The 21,352-nt window shown below is 38.8% G+C and overlaps 2 protein-coding genes across 4 annotated transcripts in view; one reads left to right on the top strand and one right to left on the bottom strand.

Annotated features, from left to right (window-relative positions):
- LOC5577255 (GPI inositol-deacylase) overlaps positions 1-1,896 on the top strand; it is a 33,756-nt gene extending 31,860 nt beyond the window's left edge. Inside the window, exon 17 of the mRNA XM_021849320.1 lies at positions 115-1,896. Coding sequence (XP_021705012.1) covers positions 115-274 — 160 coding nt within the window. The 3' untranslated portion in view covers positions 275-1,896. The remainder of the gene's footprint in view (positions 1-114) is intronic.
- Positions 1,897-2,373: 477 nt separating this feature from the next.
- On the bottom strand, positions 2,374-8,343 carry LOC5577256 (dnaJ homolog subfamily C member 25 homolog). 3 transcript variants are annotated; one of them, XM_021849337.1, is made up of 4 exons: positions 7,659-8,292; positions 2,648-3,098; positions 2,525-2,575; positions 2,374-2,388 (listed from the first exon to the last, which is right to left on the bottom strand). In XM_021849337.1, the coding sequence occupies exons 1-3, from the start codon at positions 8,175-8,177 to the stop codon at positions 2,550-2,552; spliced, it is 996 nt and encodes a 331-aa protein (XP_021705029.1). In that variant the 5' UTR covers positions 8,178-8,292; the 3' UTR covers positions 2,374-2,388; positions 2,525-2,549. The 3 variants fall into 3 exon arrangements, with proteins under 3 accessions (XP_021705029.1, XP_021705022.1, XP_001656359.2); XM_021849330.1 differs by having other exon boundaries at positions 2,374-2,391; XM_001656309.2 differs by lacking the exons at positions 2,374-2,388; positions 2,525-2,575 and having other exon boundaries at positions 2,597-3,098; positions 7,659-8,343.
- Between the last annotated feature and the right edge of the window lie 13,009 nt (positions 8,344-21,352).

A 21,352-nucleotide genomic window follows, 5' to 3' on the forward strand; every position in this document is an offset into this window, starting at 1 on the left:
GCTTTAAGCACTAAATGAAAAATTTATTTTGACCATTATTTCAAAAATCTCAAATAAATAGCTAAGGAATCGGTATAAATATTTTAACGCATTTTTTTTTTTTTTGTATTCCAGATCGGGCTACAGGCTTCTATCCGGATTTCTGTACGTGGCTGCAGTCGTATGTATCATTTACTGCCAAATTTCCCTCTATAGGTTAAACTTCATAATTGCAATCACTTTCGCTGCTATCACAATACATCAACTAGTCGGCTTAAGAATCAATAATGAATGAGGAGCTCTTTTGGGAGTCTTTAAGTGTCAAATATTTGGCTAGATCGAACAGCAGTCAAAACGTTTGTTTGACATTAGAGAAATTCTGATAGAGTCAAACAAATATCTTACCAAAGATAATAGGAACCAATTGGAATGATGGTCTACAACGAAAATGAAGAGATTCGAATGTGAAGTGTACCACAAGCCTACTTGGAGACACTTTTATGAAATGTTTGTCGACAATCCTTATTTAATTTAGGTTCATAATTCCAGCGAAAACATATCATTGATTTGTTTCTGTTTGAAGGATGCCCAAGTAACCATGATACTCAACTTGCAATTTATGCATACACCAAATAAAGTTAATTTAAAGTAGGAGAGGGCCCCTAAAAGCAATATAAAAGTTATAATTTATTACATCAACCCGACTTTTATGAGGCCCTTTTCAATTTGAAATCAACTTTGATTGTATTTATACAGTAATCAGAGACAAATTAGTCGGGTTCAGAATAGGTACCCAAGTTCAACAGATCGCAGTACACTTTTCATGGCATCCTAGATTTTTCTTTATTATCTTATGTGCCATAAAATTTAGGGCAACTGCACTGAACATGGAGGTCTTTGTTTCGTCTTTGCAGTAATTTCATTCTTTTATACATCATGTGTATAGTCAAACCTTCATGAGTCGATATTGAAGGGACCATCGAGTCATAGAACAGCAATCCTTTGGAAAGCTGTTTAGACGAACGGTCATAGTAATAATAAGTAATCATGAAATTTTGTTTCTAGTATGATTCCATGAGTCGATAACGTGTCATGGAACATCTACTCATGGAGGTTTGATTGTATTCATAAATTGCAATATAAGCACCAGCGTTACTTGGATGTAGTTTTTCATAAAAGCATTTGATATCAAACAAATATTTTTCAAATATAATTGAATTCATTGTTCCCAATCAAAACTTTGTCCTGAGAGCCATATTTCGGTTATTGTCTGCATATTTCATCGCATTTACAATTGCTGATACAGCCAACTTTACCTTACTCGGTATTCTGTAACGTGACTCAATATTTCCCCTAACTCATTCCATCGAGTCGCGCGGTTCAATTTTGCATACTTCGATCCCCCTGTAAGTCCTCTCTAACACACAGTCATCTATTTCATTTTTTTATGAAAAAATCAAAATGTGTGTACTGTAATCTTAATCTATGGTCCCTTCAATATCGAGTTAGGGATAGTTCACTGTACAAACTTTCAAATTATCATAATCTTCAAGGTAAACCTTTAGATTGAATAAATACCATCGAGTTCCTTTAGTTTATCAAAAATTTCATGGTTCGTGAGTTAATAGAACTAAACACAAAGAGCACTATTTTTTTAAAACCTGGGTTCTGAGGGATCGACTTAAGTAATAGAAATTGTACCTAGTTTAAGATCTATTTCGTCTTTGGTAAAGTTTCAATTAGAATACAAGTTCGATAACAAAAGCAAAAAGGAACAGTTAAAAATAGTTTTAAACACGTCCATCTGTCCATAGCACTGCAAAATGTTTATCAAAGATCTCAAATAAATTTGTTCAGACAAAATTGGACCATAATATGAATCCATAAAATAATGCATTTGTTTGATGTTAAAAAATCTATCTACATATTTTATTTCTTCGAAATTTCCTTGTACATTTAACATTATAATGTTTAGTCTCCTGAACTCAAAACCGATCAGAATTTGACAACCCTTTTCCTTTGAGCCCCACATGCTCACAGTCACCCGTTACGTAATCTGACTCCAAAGACCAAATTTTTGTAAGCGCCGGGATACTCGAGTCGATCCCGTCACACTTGTGCTTGCGCTCAACGCTATATACTCGGCTTCACTAGACGAGGTGGCCACAGTTGTAAGCTTCTTGCATGACTACGAGATCGTGTTGCCATAAACCTGAAACAAGAATCCACTTACCGATTGTCTATCCACTGTATTTGTCGCTCAATCCGCATCAGCAAATCTGGCCAATGGTTTCGTATCCTTCTTTCAAGAGAATTCCAAATATGTATTGTTGATCCCTTTCATGTACCACACCGCTCGGTTCTAGGCCGCCCAGTATAGCTGTTCTGGTTGTTCGTTAAAAGCATATCCTACTGGGAAACAAACACGATATACATTAAACTTCCTAGAAGTTTACGGTATGGTTCGCCAAGCATTCGAGTATTACAACGTGTCAGCTGTAGCCCCTTCCCCTTGGCGTATTTGTTGAATTGCAATTATACATACCATTTTCTTTAGAACTTCGTTCGGCTCATAAATGATTGGAAAGTGATATGACTACGGATATACAATAACAGACTCATTCAATAAATAATAATTTGTTCAACTAGTCATCAAAAGTTATCCTACCCGGTCCATGATTTTTCATGTACCGCCGATACGCCTTATATCTAGGATTATCCGCCATTTGACGTTTCATCTCCTCTTCTTGTGCGTCCTTCCAGGTTTTGTAGTTTGCTTTTATCCACAGTTCTTTCGCCAGATATTCGTCTATTTGATCGCTCTCGATTGCTTTGAATTGATGGACGCCGAGATTCATGTTTTTCCTTATGAGATATAGTTTATCCTCCAGGTCGTAAGGCCTTTTCAGCAAACCGTATTTGTAAATCCACAGCACATTCCACTTCACATACTTGGCCAGGGTATACGGTATGAGTATAATTTGAATCCATAGGATATCGGTGATTTGAGGTTTGGCATATGCACCCTGGATGTCCAAGTTTTCTTCGATCACTTTTCGTATGTTTCGCTCGGATTCTTCTTTCCGTTCGCCCTTCGAAAGTTTGGATTTGGATGACCCCTGAAATAAGACAAAATGGTCGAGAATTAGGCATATCGATAGTAATGAGATAATTCTTCTTCTTGGTATTACGTCCCTACTGAGACAGAGCCTGCAATTCAGCCTAGTGGTGTTTCAAGAGCATTTCCATAGGTACATATTATGGTTATCATTCCGTCTGTGTCAAAAGAAAGTTGGGAATAGGTGGGGCAAAAAGAGTAACCTTTGTGGGACATGAGTTGCTAGATTGAACAGTTAGTGTACACCCTTTGTGACATTTTTAACAAAGTTTTTCAATGAGTTATTTGCGATTATTAACAATAAATTGACATGACGGTCAAAAGTCTAACTACAAAATCAATATTACTGCCAAAAGTACATTGTAGTTCAAAAAATTACTTTTTCATAAAACATTTGATCATCTAGAAGTAAGAGCGATGCAATATGGATCAGTCGTGTCCGGTTCGCACAGCGCGAAGAAAAATGGGGGGTGGTCGTATCAGTGATGTTTGGTCCACCAGTTGTGTCGCTTGCTGGAACGAGCGATTGGACCGGACCATGATTTTATCATGTATCTCACCTTATCCCACTAACCCAATATCCCTTCCATGACAACTGTGAAGATGCAGAGGTGTATTCGGTCTCTAGTAACCATGGTTGTCTAACTAACATTCTCTTCCCAGATGACCACATTGGGCGTGGCCGGCACTGTTATAGACTGTTAAACTTTGAACTCTCGATTTGTTCACACAGTCAGCTCTCTCTTACTCGATATTCGTATCTCGACATCTAGTTAGAAAACCATATCAAAAGTTGTTTTTTTATCGCTACTTCGGCGATTCCTTGGATCCTAGGATCGATATCCTCCAATATCGAGCTATGGAGAGTTGACTGTAATAAAATTCCCTGTTGCATACCAAGGTTATTCTCCACGGGACTCATGAATCGTAAAAAGCGTTGAAACCATTTATATGCAGAACACGAAATTCCAAAACGCTTGATTGTTTTTGACAATAAGGGCCGAAGCACGAGGGATTGGTATGCTGTATGCTGCTCGACAGTGAGATGGGATATCGATACTGGGCCGAGGCGGTTAACACCGCTGCTTATCTGCAAAACCATTTGCCCACGAGATCGACCGAGATGACTCCATACGCAGCGTGGTACGGCAAGAAACCGAATCTCGACCACCTGCACGTGTTCAGTGCCCAAGCGCACATATTCCGTTGGTGAAAAGGTCCAAATTGGAGCCAAAAGCGGTGAAGATGACGCTGGTGGGATACCCCAATCAACACAAAGCGTACCGTTTCATCGATTCGTCCACCGATAAGGTGGTGTTCAGCCGAGATGCACGTTTTTTAGATGGAGAAAGACCACTCAATCGATCAAGCCAACCTAAGTTATCGAGATTGATTCACCGCTACCGCGTGATACGCAATCGGTGCTTCAACCTGATGATGACGATGCCGATTCGTATGCTGAATATGAGTCCGGTGAAGATTATTTCGACAAGGAGTTTGATGAGCCAGCCACTTCGGTGCTCGTATCGGAGCGCATTATCAAGGGTGTACCTCCTGTTCGTTACCGCGAAACCAGTAGCTTGGTACGAAATTTGCCACCTGAACCTATAACGTAAGAACTCAAGGGTCTCGAAAGTGCGCTGTGGAAAGTTGCAATTGAGGAGGAGCTGCAATCGCTTCGTGCAAACCGCACGTGGGAGCTGACTAACCTTCCCGCTGATCGGAAAGCTATCGGATTCAAGTGGATATTTAAGCGCAAGCAGGACGCACGTGGCAATGTTGTGCGCTAAAACGCTCGACTGGTGGCACAGCGGTTCACACAAAAGTACGGTACCGATTTCGACAAGGTGTTCGCCCCGGTAGTCAAACAGGTCACATTCCGTGTTCTGCTATCCAGCATTTCGAAGTAACGTCGTTGGGAGACATCAAGCATTTCCTGGGCATCGAATCAGGCGACGTACATCCGAAAACTGTTGGAGCGTTTCGGAATGACGGATGCCAAACCATCGAAGTTTCCTCTCAGTCCCGGTCACACACACTTAAAGGAGATGCTGACAAATTGCCGAATAATCACCAACTTGCCAGCTTGTAAGGGTTTATTGTTAGTGGCCGTGAACACGCGTCCGGATATTGCAGTCACAGAGTCCATTCTGGGGAGGAAGACTAGCTGCTCAACGCAAGCTGACTGGCTGTAAGCAAAACAGGTATTGCGATACCTGAAGCACACGCTGAACGGCGGGTTAGTCCTGGGAATTGATGGATCAGCACTGAAGGTCTAGTGACCGAAAATCGACGTGTGGTTTTTGTAGTGACCAGCCTTCTTATAGAGCCGATTTTCCTTCCAAATCAAAGCACACTTTCCCGATCACGTTTTTCTTTAAATTTCAAATGAATTTTAATAAATAACTGACGCACTTGTTCGATCATTATAAAAACACATTTATTCTTCTCGAAATACATCAACAAACTGAATCCTTTTTTTATTTGAAAATATCTGCCTACTATGATTTGAATTGCATTGCTTATCTATACTGGCTTGACAGTTCGTTTGCCCTCGCGCATATTTTGATTATAGCATATTTTGCTTCTAGCCTCTCATAATCCCTACATTTTTGTGTTCCGTTTCGCTGGTGGTTCGATTAGCTGGGGCTCGAAGAAGCAAACTTGTATCACGCTTAGCAGCACCGAAGCCGAGTACGTGGCCTTTGCCGAGTTTCCGTTGGGTTCGCCGAATATTGAGCGATTTTGACGCTAAGCTAACATCAGCAGTGGTGGTATTCGAAGACAACCAAGGGGTGATCAAACAATCGAATTCACCAACCATTGGCCGCCGTTCGAAGCACATCGAGACGAAATTCCACTTTGTTCGAGATCTGCTGCAGAATGGCGAAATTGACATTCGTTACTGTCCGACTGATGCTATGGTTGCGGATATGATGACGAAGCCATTACAGTCTGTAAAACTTAAGGGTTTCCGTGAAGCTGCTGAAGTCCTTCCGTCGAGGAGAAGTGTAGGAGACGACGACGCAAGACGCAGCATGTAATCGTGCTTATTCTGCGAGGCGTGTAAGGTGACACGAGTCGAATGAGGTGACAATTGTCGACTCGCTCCCATTTGATTAACATTAGTCGTCTCACGTCACTCGCGGTGAGAACGAGTCGTCTCGACTCACACGCCACGCAGAATAAGCACACAAAACATTTCTCACGTAACACCGATAATATGAATGCAACCTTGAATCATCTATGCATTCACATTATCTACGCCAGCTGTCTTTTCCATAGAAAAGCTAAAAGTTTTCCTCTGAGTACATTCACAACGTGTTTGCTTTAAAGTTTGTGAATATTTGTTCAGCGCGATCTTGTACCTTTTTCAATCAGTGGCGATTCCCTAACCTCAAATCTACCTGTTCCACGATTAGAAATTCTTGAACTTCAGCAACAAATTTGTATCTAATGAGTAGAGATTTGTTAGAAAGGACGGTTTAAATCATAAACTTTTTTGTTTGTAATCTAAATTTGTCGAAATAGTCATTTTTAGAGTCGTAGAACAGGTAGAAAGTGAGGTTACGAGTCGCCACTGTTTCCAATATAGTGGTTATTACGCCCAATGGTATGGGTGCCCTAGTGTTTATGTGGTTGTGAAACTTAGAGGAAAACAATATGCACTCTGTCTCGAAAAACACCCAGAATCCGGGTGTAAATTTTTCAAATTGGGTAATATTTCCCTATGCATTATGATGAGTCTGGATAGCGTGTGCAAGTTTCTTTGAGTCTAGGCTTCGTGTGCTCAAATTTTACTAAGCTCTATAATTCATTATTATTCCTAAGCACTTTTTTGTACAGTTTATCCAACTTGCGTTTGAAATGCAAAAGATCTAAATTGTACCAGCTGTTCTGGTTATGGTACAACTTTTTGTTCAACTAATTCTTTAGTACAAGTTTTCAAAACATCAGTTAGGGCATAAGATTTATGTTCTTAAAAACCCGTAATTGCTTCAAAATTCACATTTCTCTCGATAAGACCCGAATATGCTAGTGTTGCATATATCCTCAAGCACTTTAATCTAACAATGTGGACTCAATTACCATCATCTTTTAAGTAAATTATGATTGTTTCATGATCGGTTATTTTTAAATCAAAACACGAAACAATACTAACAAATTCAAAATTAGACATACACATACATGATCCATCAGAGTTTAACTGTACGCGTAAAATATATTCGAATTTGAGTTGTCACACTAATTAAGATTAAAGTTTTCAGTAAGAACATTTAATTTACTACAATCTACAAACATCTCAAGTCAGTTTATTTGAATAAAGCGTTGGTCACTTGAACTGGAATAGTGATACAATACACCGTAATTACCCAGCTCCATGCCACGAACAACTGCAATGCCCAAGAATCAATTACCTTCACAAACTTCGTTCAATTGAAGCTTGTACTTGTACTGGTTCATTTATGGAAAACCTAGGTTCTTTTGACTCAGTGTAGCTAGCTCAAGTTAAGCAAATGCTGGCTCAGCTGCTCGTCTATAATTTAGGACATAAATTTACCTTTTTTGTAACAGAACCATTCTGGTTGATGATCTCCAGCGCCTTGTTGCGATACTTTGGCACAGTCATGAAGTACTTGATGGCCTCCTCGTAGCGTTGTTTGCGCGAAAAGTACTGAACCAAGGAGATGACACTGATTGTGGCCAACACGACCAACCTCACGTCCACCTTGGTACGGCGCCGGTAGTACCGATAGTAATGCGAATAGTACGCGTCCGGATTGTCCAGCATGTAGTTGTAGTCCGCTCGGAATTCATCGTCCCGGAGTATTTCGTAGGCCCGGGCAATCCGTTTGAACTGTTCCTCGGCTTCCTGTTTCGCTTTCTCGCCTTTGTGCAAATCCGGGTGGTACTTTTTGGCCAGTTGGCGATAGTTACGGCCGATTACTTGCTTGGACGTTTCCCGTGTCACTCCCAGGACATCGTAACAGTTTTCTTTCCCGCAGTACAGTCCTTCCAGTAAGTGGGCCTGCGATCCGAGGAAAAACGGACTCAACAGGAGCAAATAATAGAGCCTCATTTTGCTGCTAGATTTCTAACTACATATGAACTAAATTTTACTTCACTGGTTGCTGCGCTTGATGACGTTGTGCGGCCTCCGCGAGAAATCGCCACTGACAGACGGACGCGTGAGGAATTTTTAATCTTTCATTCCACCGTATTCTGACAGCTCAACAGCTGTGGAGCGTATAACGATAATAGCAAGAGTGTCCCATGTAAAGCAAAGTATGCACTTCAGCAGAAAAGTAATCGCCTATCTCGATGCGTGGGAAATTTCTTGCAAGAAATGCTCAAGAAAAGCATTTTTCTTTGATCGCAGTACGCAGTTGAAAAGAAATGTCAATTCAAATGGAGCTCATTGTAGGAAATTTCTTGACCATTTCTTGGGCAGAAATTTTTACTTTTCTTGAGCGGAACAGCATACTGTGAAGGAATTTATATTTAAATACAACTTAAAAATATTCGCCGCAATTTGTGTATACATTATACTTAATTAATAATATATTAATAATCTATTATATTAATTATTATCAGAGATGCTAAGTTTATTAAGCAAAACTCTTAAGATAGCATGCGTAGGTAAAGTTGCTACTACCTACAATGATAAAGACTTATGGACCTTTGCACGAGTTCACTAATTTGACGTTCGAGCTGTGCCGAATTCACTTGTTGCCATGGCCACATAAATAACACAAGACCGGACAGGTCAAAGTACAAAAATGAAACCAATTGCCTGTCAAAAAAGACCACTTCTCATTGGTCGTTTTGGCAAAGGCCTACTTTCACATCGTTGAGTTTAATTGCAACAGGGCACTTTGTTGCTAGCCCTGCCGTGTTGCTAGTTCATTGGTTAGAGTTTTCATCAAAAATTTGGAAATTTTCAATAAAATCTTATTCTATAATCTATTCATATTCGATATCTTATTATATAATCTATTCATATTCGATGTTAGGTTCAAAGCATGTGCTTCTTCAATGTTAAAATACATAAAAATGCCTAATTGAGACCAATGTAATGGAAATTGAGTCAAATCTTTCTAAAATATCGTCGGTCTTGAATGGATCATTGAAGGTAGTTTTTGCAAGTGTTCACCGCATCAAAACAAAGGCGCCACTTTATATGGGATTTAACATTGTGACAGCATTGCTGTTCTGTCAAACACACAAGGCTACGGTGGCGCTATCTATCCTTTCCATAGCGGCCGTTTTGGTTATTTTAATGATCCATTAAAGCCTGATTTTTTTTTAATATAGCATCCTTAATGCACTAAATGAATGAATCGCACAAGAAACAACTAAATTATGAACCTTTATATTTGAATTTGTTCACAAGATTTGCTTCAAAAGGATACTGGTAACACTGGCTTTTGTATCGTCAAGGTTAACGACTGAAACACAACGGGGCAGTCTTAGTTGAACTGTCACGTCCTGTCCTAGATTCTGATAAGAAACATGTTAAGGTGAAACAGTTTGGAATCAACTTCTAAGATTGCACTAAAACTTCAAAGGCACAAATCTCGCGAATAAAGCTTCCCACAAAACTGCACTTTTTATGCTGGCTTTGTGCACTAGCAGAAAGCTTAAAATAAGAAGTTCAGGATCGTTTGTTATCAATTTCTCCAGTATTGTGCCTTTGAAAACGTGAGTAGGAAGAGAAGTCCATTGTGCCGACCATCATTAGATTCCGAGATGTATCACCTTAACCTGAGAATGTGAACTAGTACAAGGTTTATTGGAGAAAGAAAATCAGTTGAGGTTCACGGGTATTGTAATAGAATTAATTTTTTTCATGATCTACTGTCAGAGCATATTTAAAACTGGTCTACTAATTTATTCAAGTTTCTAACATATTCATATTTGCAATTCCGACTACGACCTTGCGAGCATTTTTATGTTATAAAAGTCTAATCAACAACTTAGGAAGCGCTTGGACCTGAAGGTGAAGATGAATCGAAGCCAAACTTCAAATTTTCAAGAGCACGGATCTGGAGAACCAAACACCCGTTTGAACTGAAAACTTAAACGATTGGTCACCACCAGCGAGTGACCAATCGATTAAGTTTTCAGCTTAAACGGATGTTTGGTTCTCCAGATCCGTGCTCTTGAAAATTTGAAGTTTGGCTTCGATTCATCTTCACCTGAAACTGAAACAGTTTTCGATTCGTAATCAAACGCAAAAACATTATCAAGTTTCTCGTTAAACCGTCGAAGCAGACTTAAGGCTTTGTAGCCCGTCATTCGTTTTGTCAGCCATTTTGCAGCTTGTAATTTCAAATTAATGAAACTCAGACATCATGGTCAATATTGGTAAATACAGAAAGGTATTTATAATTCTGTGTTGTTTTTTCATAAGGGCTTATCTGCATTCATCGATTTCTCTTCACCGTTGCTCTCTTTGCGTTATTGTAGAAAACTGATTCTCTTTTCGTAACATATTTTTTGTACTGTAGGATGAAGATTAATTCCATTAATTATGTAAGACAATTTTAGCGGCTTTTCAACCCCCCCTACCCCCATGGTAAGATTTTTTGTATGAAAATCAAAAATAATTTGTATAGCGCGTAAGAAATCTTCAACCCCCCCTTCCCCCCATAAACCCTTACGTAATTAATGGACCACCCCTATGTTGCTTCATCAACAAGAAATATTACAAATTTATCTAATTTAGTGAAGTTGTTAGCGAAAGAGAGGATCGATGGAGAGAAATCGCTCATGTCAGTTAGGCCCTATTAAAGTAACTGCACAGAATTATGTATGCTTATATGTAGCATACTATCTACATCTACTTTTTCTAGTGTCAATGCAAATCCAAATGATTTTCATTGAATCGAAGTCATGAGATGAATAAGCAACGCTAGTAAATTTAAAAGACGGCTTACTTCGTTTTTAAAATATCGAATATTTAGGCTTATAGAGGTCTCCAAGCAAACTGCCACGAATACCAACGCACAATCAATTTTACAATGTCGATTTCCTCAGAATGAAAACGTATCGACGTTTGTTTGACGTCATTGAGCTTTCGGTCAACGTCAGTCCAACAAGGAAGTGGATGTTTTGCAGCAATTCTGTTTATATTTGTATTCTCACAGCAAACAAAAGCAATGTTGTGACAGTTCTCACAGCAAACAAAGAAAATTTTGTCAACATTGCACTACAGTGGGGATTCGCTCGTTGGAGCTCCGCTACATGGAATGACTCGATGGTTGGATGTTCGCTGGTTGGAAAATATTCCAACTAAAAAGCACTCAAATGTCAAGAGTTGATGTCAAACTGACATTGACGTCTGAGCGCCGTTGCATTGAAGTCTCCATATATAGAACAAATGTGAATGTATATGTGCAAATCGTGACGATTGGCTCTCCAGCTGCTTGAGTATGGAACATTTTCACCAGCTGTCAGTTGTTCCAACTAACGGGTCGGATTCTCTAGATGGAAGGCAGTCGTGTTCCAACCAGCGAATTCCCGCTGTACTACGCAGGCCACTGGATTGGTCTATACACTGAAACAAGCGTTGAGTAATGAGAACCATGAACAAGTTCTTAAATTTACTATTTGGTCCCTCTCAATCCAACTGCATCGATAGCCGAGCGGTAAGCGTTCGCGCTTGACAATCACAAGATCCTCGGTTCGATTCTGGCTTGCTGCAAGTTTTAACCATGATATAATTTTTACTGTCGAAATGGTAAATACCATGGTAAAATTGAATGCACAAAATATTTGAAATAAATGCAAATTTAGTCTGCACAAATCAAGTGGCGTTGTGTATTTAATTTAACCCTCTAATATAGTTATTTCAACTGCAACGCTGTTCTCAGTGTATAGATAAATATATTTACACACTCCCAAGTAATCATGTCAATCTAGTACGTTGGATGCACATAAAAGAAGCGAGTTAAATGACGTGAATTTGAGACTTAAAGTGACATCATTTTCGCGTCAATTAACATGTAAAATTACATTTTTTGTTCAATACATCTTAAAGAACACATTTGTGTGTAGTTTTATCATTTATATCATGTGCCATGTGAATCACGTCCACAGAAATGTTCATTATTTTTAAGGGCGTACCTACAGAGTGCCAAGGCTAAGATCTCACAAATGTCCAGCCATTGTTGGGGATCCTGTACAATTCATTAGTAGAGCCTTCGGAACAATTCCACACTCCTGTCCGAACAAGGCACCCCCGCAGTTTTGGCATCTTCAACCATCTGTAGAACACTCGGTTCTGGAACAAAACTAGTTTGTATGCTGTTCCGGATACACGGATACGCCGGCTATTTGAACCTAATTAAATCATCACTTTTACTTTTATTTATTTATTTATTTATTTATTTGATTGATGATTTTAACTGACCTTCTGGTCTTATTAAAATGTTTTTCTTAAAGTATATAACAACGACTACATATTAGCTGATGATAATCAATTTTACAACACAGGCGATAAGATAAACACACATTCTTCAGAAGTTTTTAACAATGAGAAACATTACATAAATCAAATTAGCTGTGACTAGGTTTCCAGATGGCACGACGGTTTACAAATTCTCTATACCTTAGATATTTAGGCCAAGTTGAAGGTTGCAAAGCCAAGGATTTCCATTTTCTGTCCAAAGTAATTTTGAAGGATACACACTTAGATTTTTTCTCATTGTTCAGTAAATTATCTTACCGGAAACGTACTGTAAATAAATATTTAACTGAGGTTTCGGTAATGCAGACCAGATTTACCGAAAAACCTTAAATGTATAAAAAAAATCAAAACAATATTCCACGAGTTTTACCGAAATCGTCGTTTCATTACCGACAAAACTGTAAATCGTTTAGATTCGCCGTAGACTGTAAGTTTTTACCGTACTTCAGTTCAATATGCTCAATGCTTTACCGAACAAACGGTAATTTGAAAATTCTGAGGCCACCATGTTTGTGAAGTGCTAATCAACAAGATCAGATGAATAGCATCTGTTTTTTTAACTACAGCAGCGCGATTAGCGTCCGGTACGTGTTTTACGTAAGTTTGACCAGAGTGTTTCTATGAAGATGGAAATAAATGTTTTCGTTGTAGTATACAGCCGCCAATTTACGTTCCCGGATTGCAGCATCACGTTACGAGCACAACTACCCATGACGGAATCGCACCGGCAGCGGTTTTCTTCATAGGGGGTAAACAGCCAGGATTGTTGTCCGATGTCCTACCTGAGCCCGCTAACGGTGTTCAATGGCCTACTGTTCATCTAAAGGAAACAGCAGAATTCGCGAAATAAATTGATTCATTACATTTGATTCCAATATAAATTTCGTTGTTTTTTTTTTATAATTCTATTCTATTCTACCTGCTGTTACGAACAAAGCGTTCGGTAATTTATTTAACATTTCGTTCGGTAATGGATCAATGCACGAGTTCACTATTTTGACGTTTAAGCGGTGCCGAATTCACTCGTTGCCATGGTCACGTAAATAACACGGCACCGCTAAAACGTCAAATAGTCAACCCGTGCATAGGTCCATATTCTACGAACATACTGTAAATTTTTGACAGCTGTGTGTTGATTAAAGTTACAGATTATTCGGTAATTCTTAACTTTACCGAAAGCATTACCGAGCGCTCAGCGGTTTTTATTTCGGTAAAAAATTTACCGAAGTCGGTGATATTTTCTAAGTGTGTATGTAGTCTAATTCATGCAAGTTCTGGTTCGATACAAGCTTTTTTACCCTAAATTCATCATGATCATCCGTATTCAAACATTCGCATACAAGCTTGGAAATATCATCATCTGTTGTTACGATCAACGTTGGTTATAAACAAAGAGAACGTATCTCTGAAATCATTTCGAGCCTCAAATGTGCCTTTGTCGCTACTGCTCATAGATTCGCGCGCATTCGTTTCTTTGGTACCGTCAAACAGATGATCACTTCTCAATGAAGATAAAACAGGAGTGGATGCTGCTGGTGATTGATGATGGTTGTGCGCTCCCGGTTGTGAACGTTGAGATACCATAGTAGTGAGTACATCGATAACATCGTTCACTTTCGTCTTCAATTCCTCGATCTCGGCTTCGCATTTCGACTGATGAGTGCAGCAATCATGAGGTTTCACATCCTCAGCGCTGGCGTCACGAGTATTGCAGAAGTCCAACAAACATTCGTCACACATCCACAGGATGTTTTTGGAGAAAAGAGCGCTTATTGTTGCTTCTGACAAGTCCACACAAGCAGCATGGTAGCGTTTCGCACACCTTCCTTCGCAGATAGTGTAGCGCTCGTTCTTACGATCGATAGCAAATAAGCATTTGTTGCACTCCATTATTTTGATCGTGATCACTCACAAATGTATGAAATGGTGACTGTTGATTAAACGGAGCTCTGCAGTCAATTGTTGTCGACGTTTTAGGCTCAATTAAGGCTGATATTCTTCGTGCATTCATCACAATACTACAACTTTGATCAGCAATGCACATTGGGGAATTCCGAACCCAAAGGTGGAAAAAATTGATAAATTTCACAATAGAAAGATAAAAAATAAGTTTTATAGCTCATTCGAAAGGAAATTTTCTCAGGAATCGATTGGTGATGGTTTCATGAATGTGGGGCCACTCTGGGATAAGCTATGGTGCCCGTTTTGCCCCGATTCCTTGAAAATTTTAGATTTTCATGATGTTTTGAGTAAAACTATTTTATTGTGGAGATTATTTCCCATGAAATCCAACATTTCTAGTCCATTCAACAATGTTTCACAGAGAACGTTATAAAAAGATGGAAATTTAGGGGATTATGGGGCCAAATGTTCAATGAAGTATTTTTGAAGAGGAATTTTTGTTTTAAATTATTTCAACGTGTTTTTATATTGGAATAAATTCAAAAAAAGTCAAATAATCATGAATATAGCTTGCAGAAATATGTTGTAGTAAAATTTTTAGAATATGTATGATAATTATGTATGCTCTATGCAACATTTTGTGAATAATTTACCTTTTTATGTCACAAATTCCAAACATTTCCAAACGATGTGCGATAGTTTGGGTAAACGATATTGATCTAAATGATCGATTGCAGTTAGCCTCATTGATAGGAGATAGTGGGAGCATATAGTTTTTTGGCTATTTTTGCCCCAATTCCCCTAAACACGATTTCTTTCGTAATTAATTAAATTTTTTCTCCCAAATCAAATTTATTGTGTACTGAATTGTTTATTCTGTATCTGATACAATATTTATATCATAAAACATAGGAGATTTTGGGGATCTTTTACACATAAACAAAAAAATAACCAAAATAAAAAAATCAAAAATGAATCTATCAAGAAATCATCAGCCGTTTTTTCTGATTACAATAAATTACTCAGGATCAGGTTAGTTACTCAATCATTACTGTAGCAATTTCGTGAGAGCCAAATTGCATTTTACAAGCAATTATTCGGGGAATAATTTTGTCTTTTTATGGATATTTGGTATTCAATATTCTAATTGCCATCATACACTACAGAAAAAGTTATCATAAAAACGATAATGAAGTTGTTAATAATGCTCAATTCTAGATTTTTCCAAAATCGATCATTCATTTCATTAGTATAATTTATAGTTACTATGTTTGTTATGTTGCCTCTACATTTGCTGTTAACAGATTGCTTGTTGGTTGACATCAACGTTCCTCATGGTGAACCATACTTTGTTAATATTGTAAACAGTAATTATGGTTACATCTGTTTGACTGAATTTCACGCAAGAGCCTTCTAAAATGCATAACATGAAGAAATTTATATTAATTAAATCATTACGCGTGGTAAAAATGGACAAATTATGGGTGAAAATATGAAAAAAAAACACGAGCTCGGCTGGGATTTGAACCCAGGACTTTTGTATGCTAGACGAGTGCTTTACGGGCTCGGTAGCTTAGTTGGTAAAGCGCTCGTCTAGCATACAAGAGTCCTGGGTTCAAATCCCAGCCTAGCACGTGGATTTTTTCATAATTTCACCCATGATTTGTCCATCTTTACCACGCGTAATGAGTTAATTAATTTAATAATCATGCGGATTGGAATACCGAACAGCTCAATATAAGCGTCAATTTATTTTGAATTAAGCACTATTAACTACTACATCTTCAATCAAAATGTGCCATATTGAAATATATGGAAGACTTTGTTTGTTTATGATCACTTTTTCAGTAGTAGGTGCAGGCAGAGCTACTTGGGCACTTCCACGCAATTTTATTCCCAAAATGCAATTTTATTCTCATGAAATTTCTTCAGGTATGATTGTGTAACTAATTTAATTCTGAGTGATTTGTTTCAATCAGAAAAAAAACTGCAGATGGTTACTTAATGGATCCATTTTTGAGTGTTTTTATTTCTTATTTTTATTTATGTGTAAGATATCTGTTCAATTAATTATGAAATAAATCGTTTTTAGGGGAATTGGGGCAAACATAGCCAAAAAACTATATGCTCCCACCATCTCCTATCAATGAGGCTAACGGCAATCGATCATTTAGATCAATATCGTTTACCCCAACTATCGCACATCGTTTGGAAATGTTTGGAATTTGTGATATAAGAAGGTAAATTATTCACAATATGTTGCATAGAGCATAAATAATGATCATACATATTCTAAAAATTTTAATACAACATATATCTGCAAGCTATATTCATGATTATTAGACTATTTTAAAATTTATTTCATTATAAAACACTTCGAAAAAATTTAAAACAAAAATTCCTCTTCAAAAATACTTCATTGAACATTTGGCCCCATAATCCCCTAAATTTCCATCTTTTTATAACGTTCTCTGTGAAACATTGTTGAATGGACTAGAAATGATGGATTTCATGGGAAATAATCTCCACAATAAAACAGTTTTAATCAAAACAACATGAAAATCTAAAATTTTCAAGGAATCGGGGCAAAACGGGCACCATAGCTTATCCCAGAGTGGCCCCACATTCATGAAACCATCACCAATCGATTCCTGAGAAAATTTCGTTTCGAATGAGCTATAAAACTTATTTTTTATCTTTCTATTGTGAAAGTTATCAATTTTTTCCACCTTTGGGTTCGAATTTCCCCAATGTGCAATGATCGGTTTTAGATTTACACACAATTTATGCAGATGCAAAAACACAAATTTTAGCAGAAAAACTAGTAGAGTAAGTCAAACAAACAAACAGTCACAGAAGCAAGCCTGCCCAACCTACAAACTATTCTCAAATTTAATATTTGCAAAAAAAAATAAACATTTTTATCACTTTACAAAACTTAACTACTTCATAAAACATTTGCTAGGGACATAGTACCATCATCCGATTCTATTTCAAAGCATGTCCGTTTCCCCTTTGAGAGCTAACTTTACCTCTGAATTCTGCACCGCGTTGTTCTCTTTGTGCTTCTGTACGTGCCCGTTGCAATGTTCGTCTAGCCCGAAGAGAAATCGCTCGAAGATTTGCACTTGATTCGCACCACCAGTACATCGGCGGCATGTTCTCTCTAGGAGGGGCTTTTCTCGACACGGAAGCATCATACGCACAGCAACTAGCTCTTTACCGTTTAGGTTCAGAGTGTTCCGTTCGCGCCTCAGGGCGTGAATACCTTGCCGTCGAAGCGCGCTGTTTTTCAACCTCGGACCTGGGAGTTTCATCTCACTGCCCTCCGCCTGCCAAACATTATACTATAGCGTATCGCTTAATGATCGCTTTGAGTGTAGCCGTCATCAACGCGCCAATTCATGGTACCTAAAAGGTTTGGTCGATAATCGATTTTGCACTATTTCTGCGGAAGGAACTCACAGTACCCACATTTACCAGCTCTTCATTTAATGCGTCGAGGGATTCCTACAATAGTTGGCCTTTTTGGTTGATGCAGCGGCTATTCCACTCCACTGTCCATGCGTTAAAGTCACCAGCTATCACTACTAGCTGCCGATTAGCTAGTTCGGCTATCATCCTGTCAACCATGTGGGAAAATTCCTCAATCGAGCAACTTGGGAGCGCGTAACAACTGCAAAATAACACGTCGTTAATTTCTGCTATCGCAAAATCGTTATTTGAGATTAAGACTACTTTTTGGATTGGGTATCGTCCTGTCGTCCTTATAGCTGTTGTGTGCTCAGCCGGCTAACGGACCTTAAGTATACCCAAGTTCTTCGCTTTGTTGGCATCTGCAACCGGTATCCTAACTGCCGCCACCTGGGTGCCCTGCGGGCCATTTGAGAGATTTCCATGGATGGCCTTACGGGCTACGTCGATGTCACACTGATCTTTGAGGGCAGCCAAGACCTCCGCTACATCGATGATTTTATCCAGATTTTTACACTGGAGAGTCACTTCTGCAGTCAGGGATTTCACGTCAACATCATCGCCAAGTACTTCTTATGCTATTTGCTTATAGGCTACACCCTTTTGCTTTGCGTCCTTCTTTAAGGTGACACGGGAGACCTTGTTATTTTCCCTATCTTTTGTCTCACTCTAACAATTATCATCAAAACTTTGTGGAAGCAAATCTCGAGTTTTAGTGAACCGATGAAGCTGAAAATGTATTGGGTTGTGCTCTACATATATAGAATCATAGTGATACATTTTTCGCATCGATATATGGTGTAGTTCTTGAGATTTGCTTCTTCAAATGGATAGGGTGATTATGATGACGTCCCGTGCGGCCTTAAAACTAAAATCATTTCACCAATCCTAGTAAGCCTTTTGCTCCGCATATCTGCGCACAATGACGATAACTTCTCCGTGCTTCAGAATCTCGGCGTTATCCGCCACCTCCGTTCTGATAACGAGGCCCTCGTCTAAGTTCCTACGTTTCACTGTCTTCGGTTTATGATTCTCCTTGGTCGCTTTTTCCGGGGTTCTCTTTATTGCTATTGCGCCCGTGGCTCGTATGGAAGCGCTGCCTGTTCCGGGTTAACTAGTGGCTCTTTTTTCTTGGCCTCTCCACTGTTGTCATGTCCTCTTGATCGCGGAGCTTGGCTGATGGCAGCTTTTCCGATCAGGAGGACGACCGCGCAGGTCACTCTTTTCTTAGAAATCTTGCGCCTTTTTGCCACGTATTCATCATTGGAAGGTTATCTCTTTCGCAACGCGAATCGAATAATATCATCTGATATATGCGCATTTTCCTGGCACGATTTATTGTATTTTTTTACTTTTGCCTTGCCGAGTTGTTCCTTGGCTTTCTCGTAGTCCTGCTTTGCAGCTAAGACCGATTGCCGCAATTTTAGCAGACTTGTTTTCAAGTATATTGCCTTTGCTTTTGACAAACTCGATGATGACATCGAGTTGCTCAGCAGCCACCTGCATTTTCGGATCCATGGCCTTGATTATTACTGGGCAATCAATCACCTCACCTGTTGCACTGTAGTGGTCAGTACCTGCCGTCGTCTCAGTGTCTAGGCTTTTGCCCTCGCTGCTTTCACTTAAGTTGATGTTGGTCGCCTCCTTTTTTGGCGGGATCCTTAGCCGGTTACTGATGGGTCCAGAAGCCTCTCCTTCACATTCCGCTAGTTGTTTGTTTTGATGGATCATCTCTTATGGGTCCCCCTAAAAGCCGCTATCCATCTCCGCTGGAATAGTCGCCTTTGTGATCCCATGGTTATCTATGCAAGCCGGGAGGCCATACTATAAGGTATCAGAAGGCCGGCTAGAAGAGGGAATATCACATTAGTGAAATGAGAGCATGTAGCTCCATACCACAATGGGTTCAAACAGCGCCCTAATAAAGGCACTGCAAAACGCATGGGCGTAAAGAGAGCCTACAGCTCACTACCACAGCGGGTTGAGAAAAACTGAATGTCCTGAGAATTCAGGTTTCTGAAATCAGTTTCACTTGACAGTTACATATCAGATGATACTGTTGCGGGAGGTGTTGGCTATCATTTTCGGACCACGACAATAATGTTGGCATTCATCAGCTAAAAAGCTAAAAAATAAGGGGATTCATTTAACAGCGTAAATCGCTGCGTATGTCATATTGACTATTTAAAAATTTCATATACCGACAGCGAAACATTTCAAAATCTCGAAATTCAATGGTCTATCAATCGAAGAGCGCTTTGAATATCTAACAAATGTCAATAAGAACTCCAAACAAACAAACATTTTTCATTTTTTTTTCTCTTGAACGGTTGGGAAAAAATCTGAGAACAAATGAAAGGACGACACGAAACTGAGGCAAATAATGGTAACTAATGAGGAAGCTGAGGAAATTGGCAATGTATACAGAACATCACTATGTGGGACAATCATTATCTAATAGTTCCCCATTAACATTGGTCTTGAGATTTGAATGCAGTTTAACCCGTTTAACCGCGAACCTAGAACCTCATAGTATATGGGATTTGAACTAGGTTTGGTTTTACATTTGTCTATAAAGTTGTGTGATTCTTCATGATTAAACAAATTTGAAATCTAATCTAATCAGGAGAACCGTCAGGTAGCGTTCAAAGGCAAAAAAGAGCACATTGAGCTGCCTCTTCCCCACAGAGTAATAATACAAGATGATCCCGAGCTAGCTGCAGGTGCCCGACGGAAGTGATTTTTTCGAGAAGCACATTTGATCAAATCATGCTACCCATCAACCTTTTTTTGAAAACATTTTCATTAGCCAACAGCTTACCCTTGTTTGGATAATTTGCCTCCGTCTGAAAAAGAGGCGAAATGGTGAGTGCTTGTATTTTAATTATTTAAATTACCAAATTGATCCTGAAAAAAATCAAATCTATTTTGGGTTGGAACAACAACCTTTCAAATCAAATGATTGACGTTTACAGCGGGTAACTAGATCATTGATCTCATGTTTGACATTTGAAAAGGAATATTTCATTCGAAATATTTCGTAGTGGGAGATACGCAGAATTACATTTTACGCAGGTTTAAGTGAATACCCCTAATATGTTTATTTCTAAAACTATTCCTTCTAAATAGCCTACTTACAATTTCGGTGCCTTGTTAACATTTATCCAAGGGAAGATGATTGCTTCTATCGTGTGTAACAAACACCTCCACACCGGACAAACAATTTATCTTTGCACAAAGAATACCGATCAGTACTGATCGTTAGGATGTTCAAGGCAAAATTTAAGGTACGAAACTATTCGTAACAGATACGAAGTTCCATAATTGGAATCACAGCTATCACACACAAATGAATCATCACGCTGAGTATTTGCCATGCCAATGCTTTGACTTAAAGACTGCAATTC

Source organism: Aedes aegypti, chromosome 1 (genome assembly GCF_002204515.2).
Source record: "Aedes aegypti strain LVP_AGWG chromosome 1, AaegL5.0 Primary Assembly, whole genome shotgun sequence".
Taxonomy (NCBI): domain Eukaryota; kingdom Metazoa; phylum Arthropoda; class Insecta; order Diptera; family Culicidae; genus Aedes; species Aedes aegypti.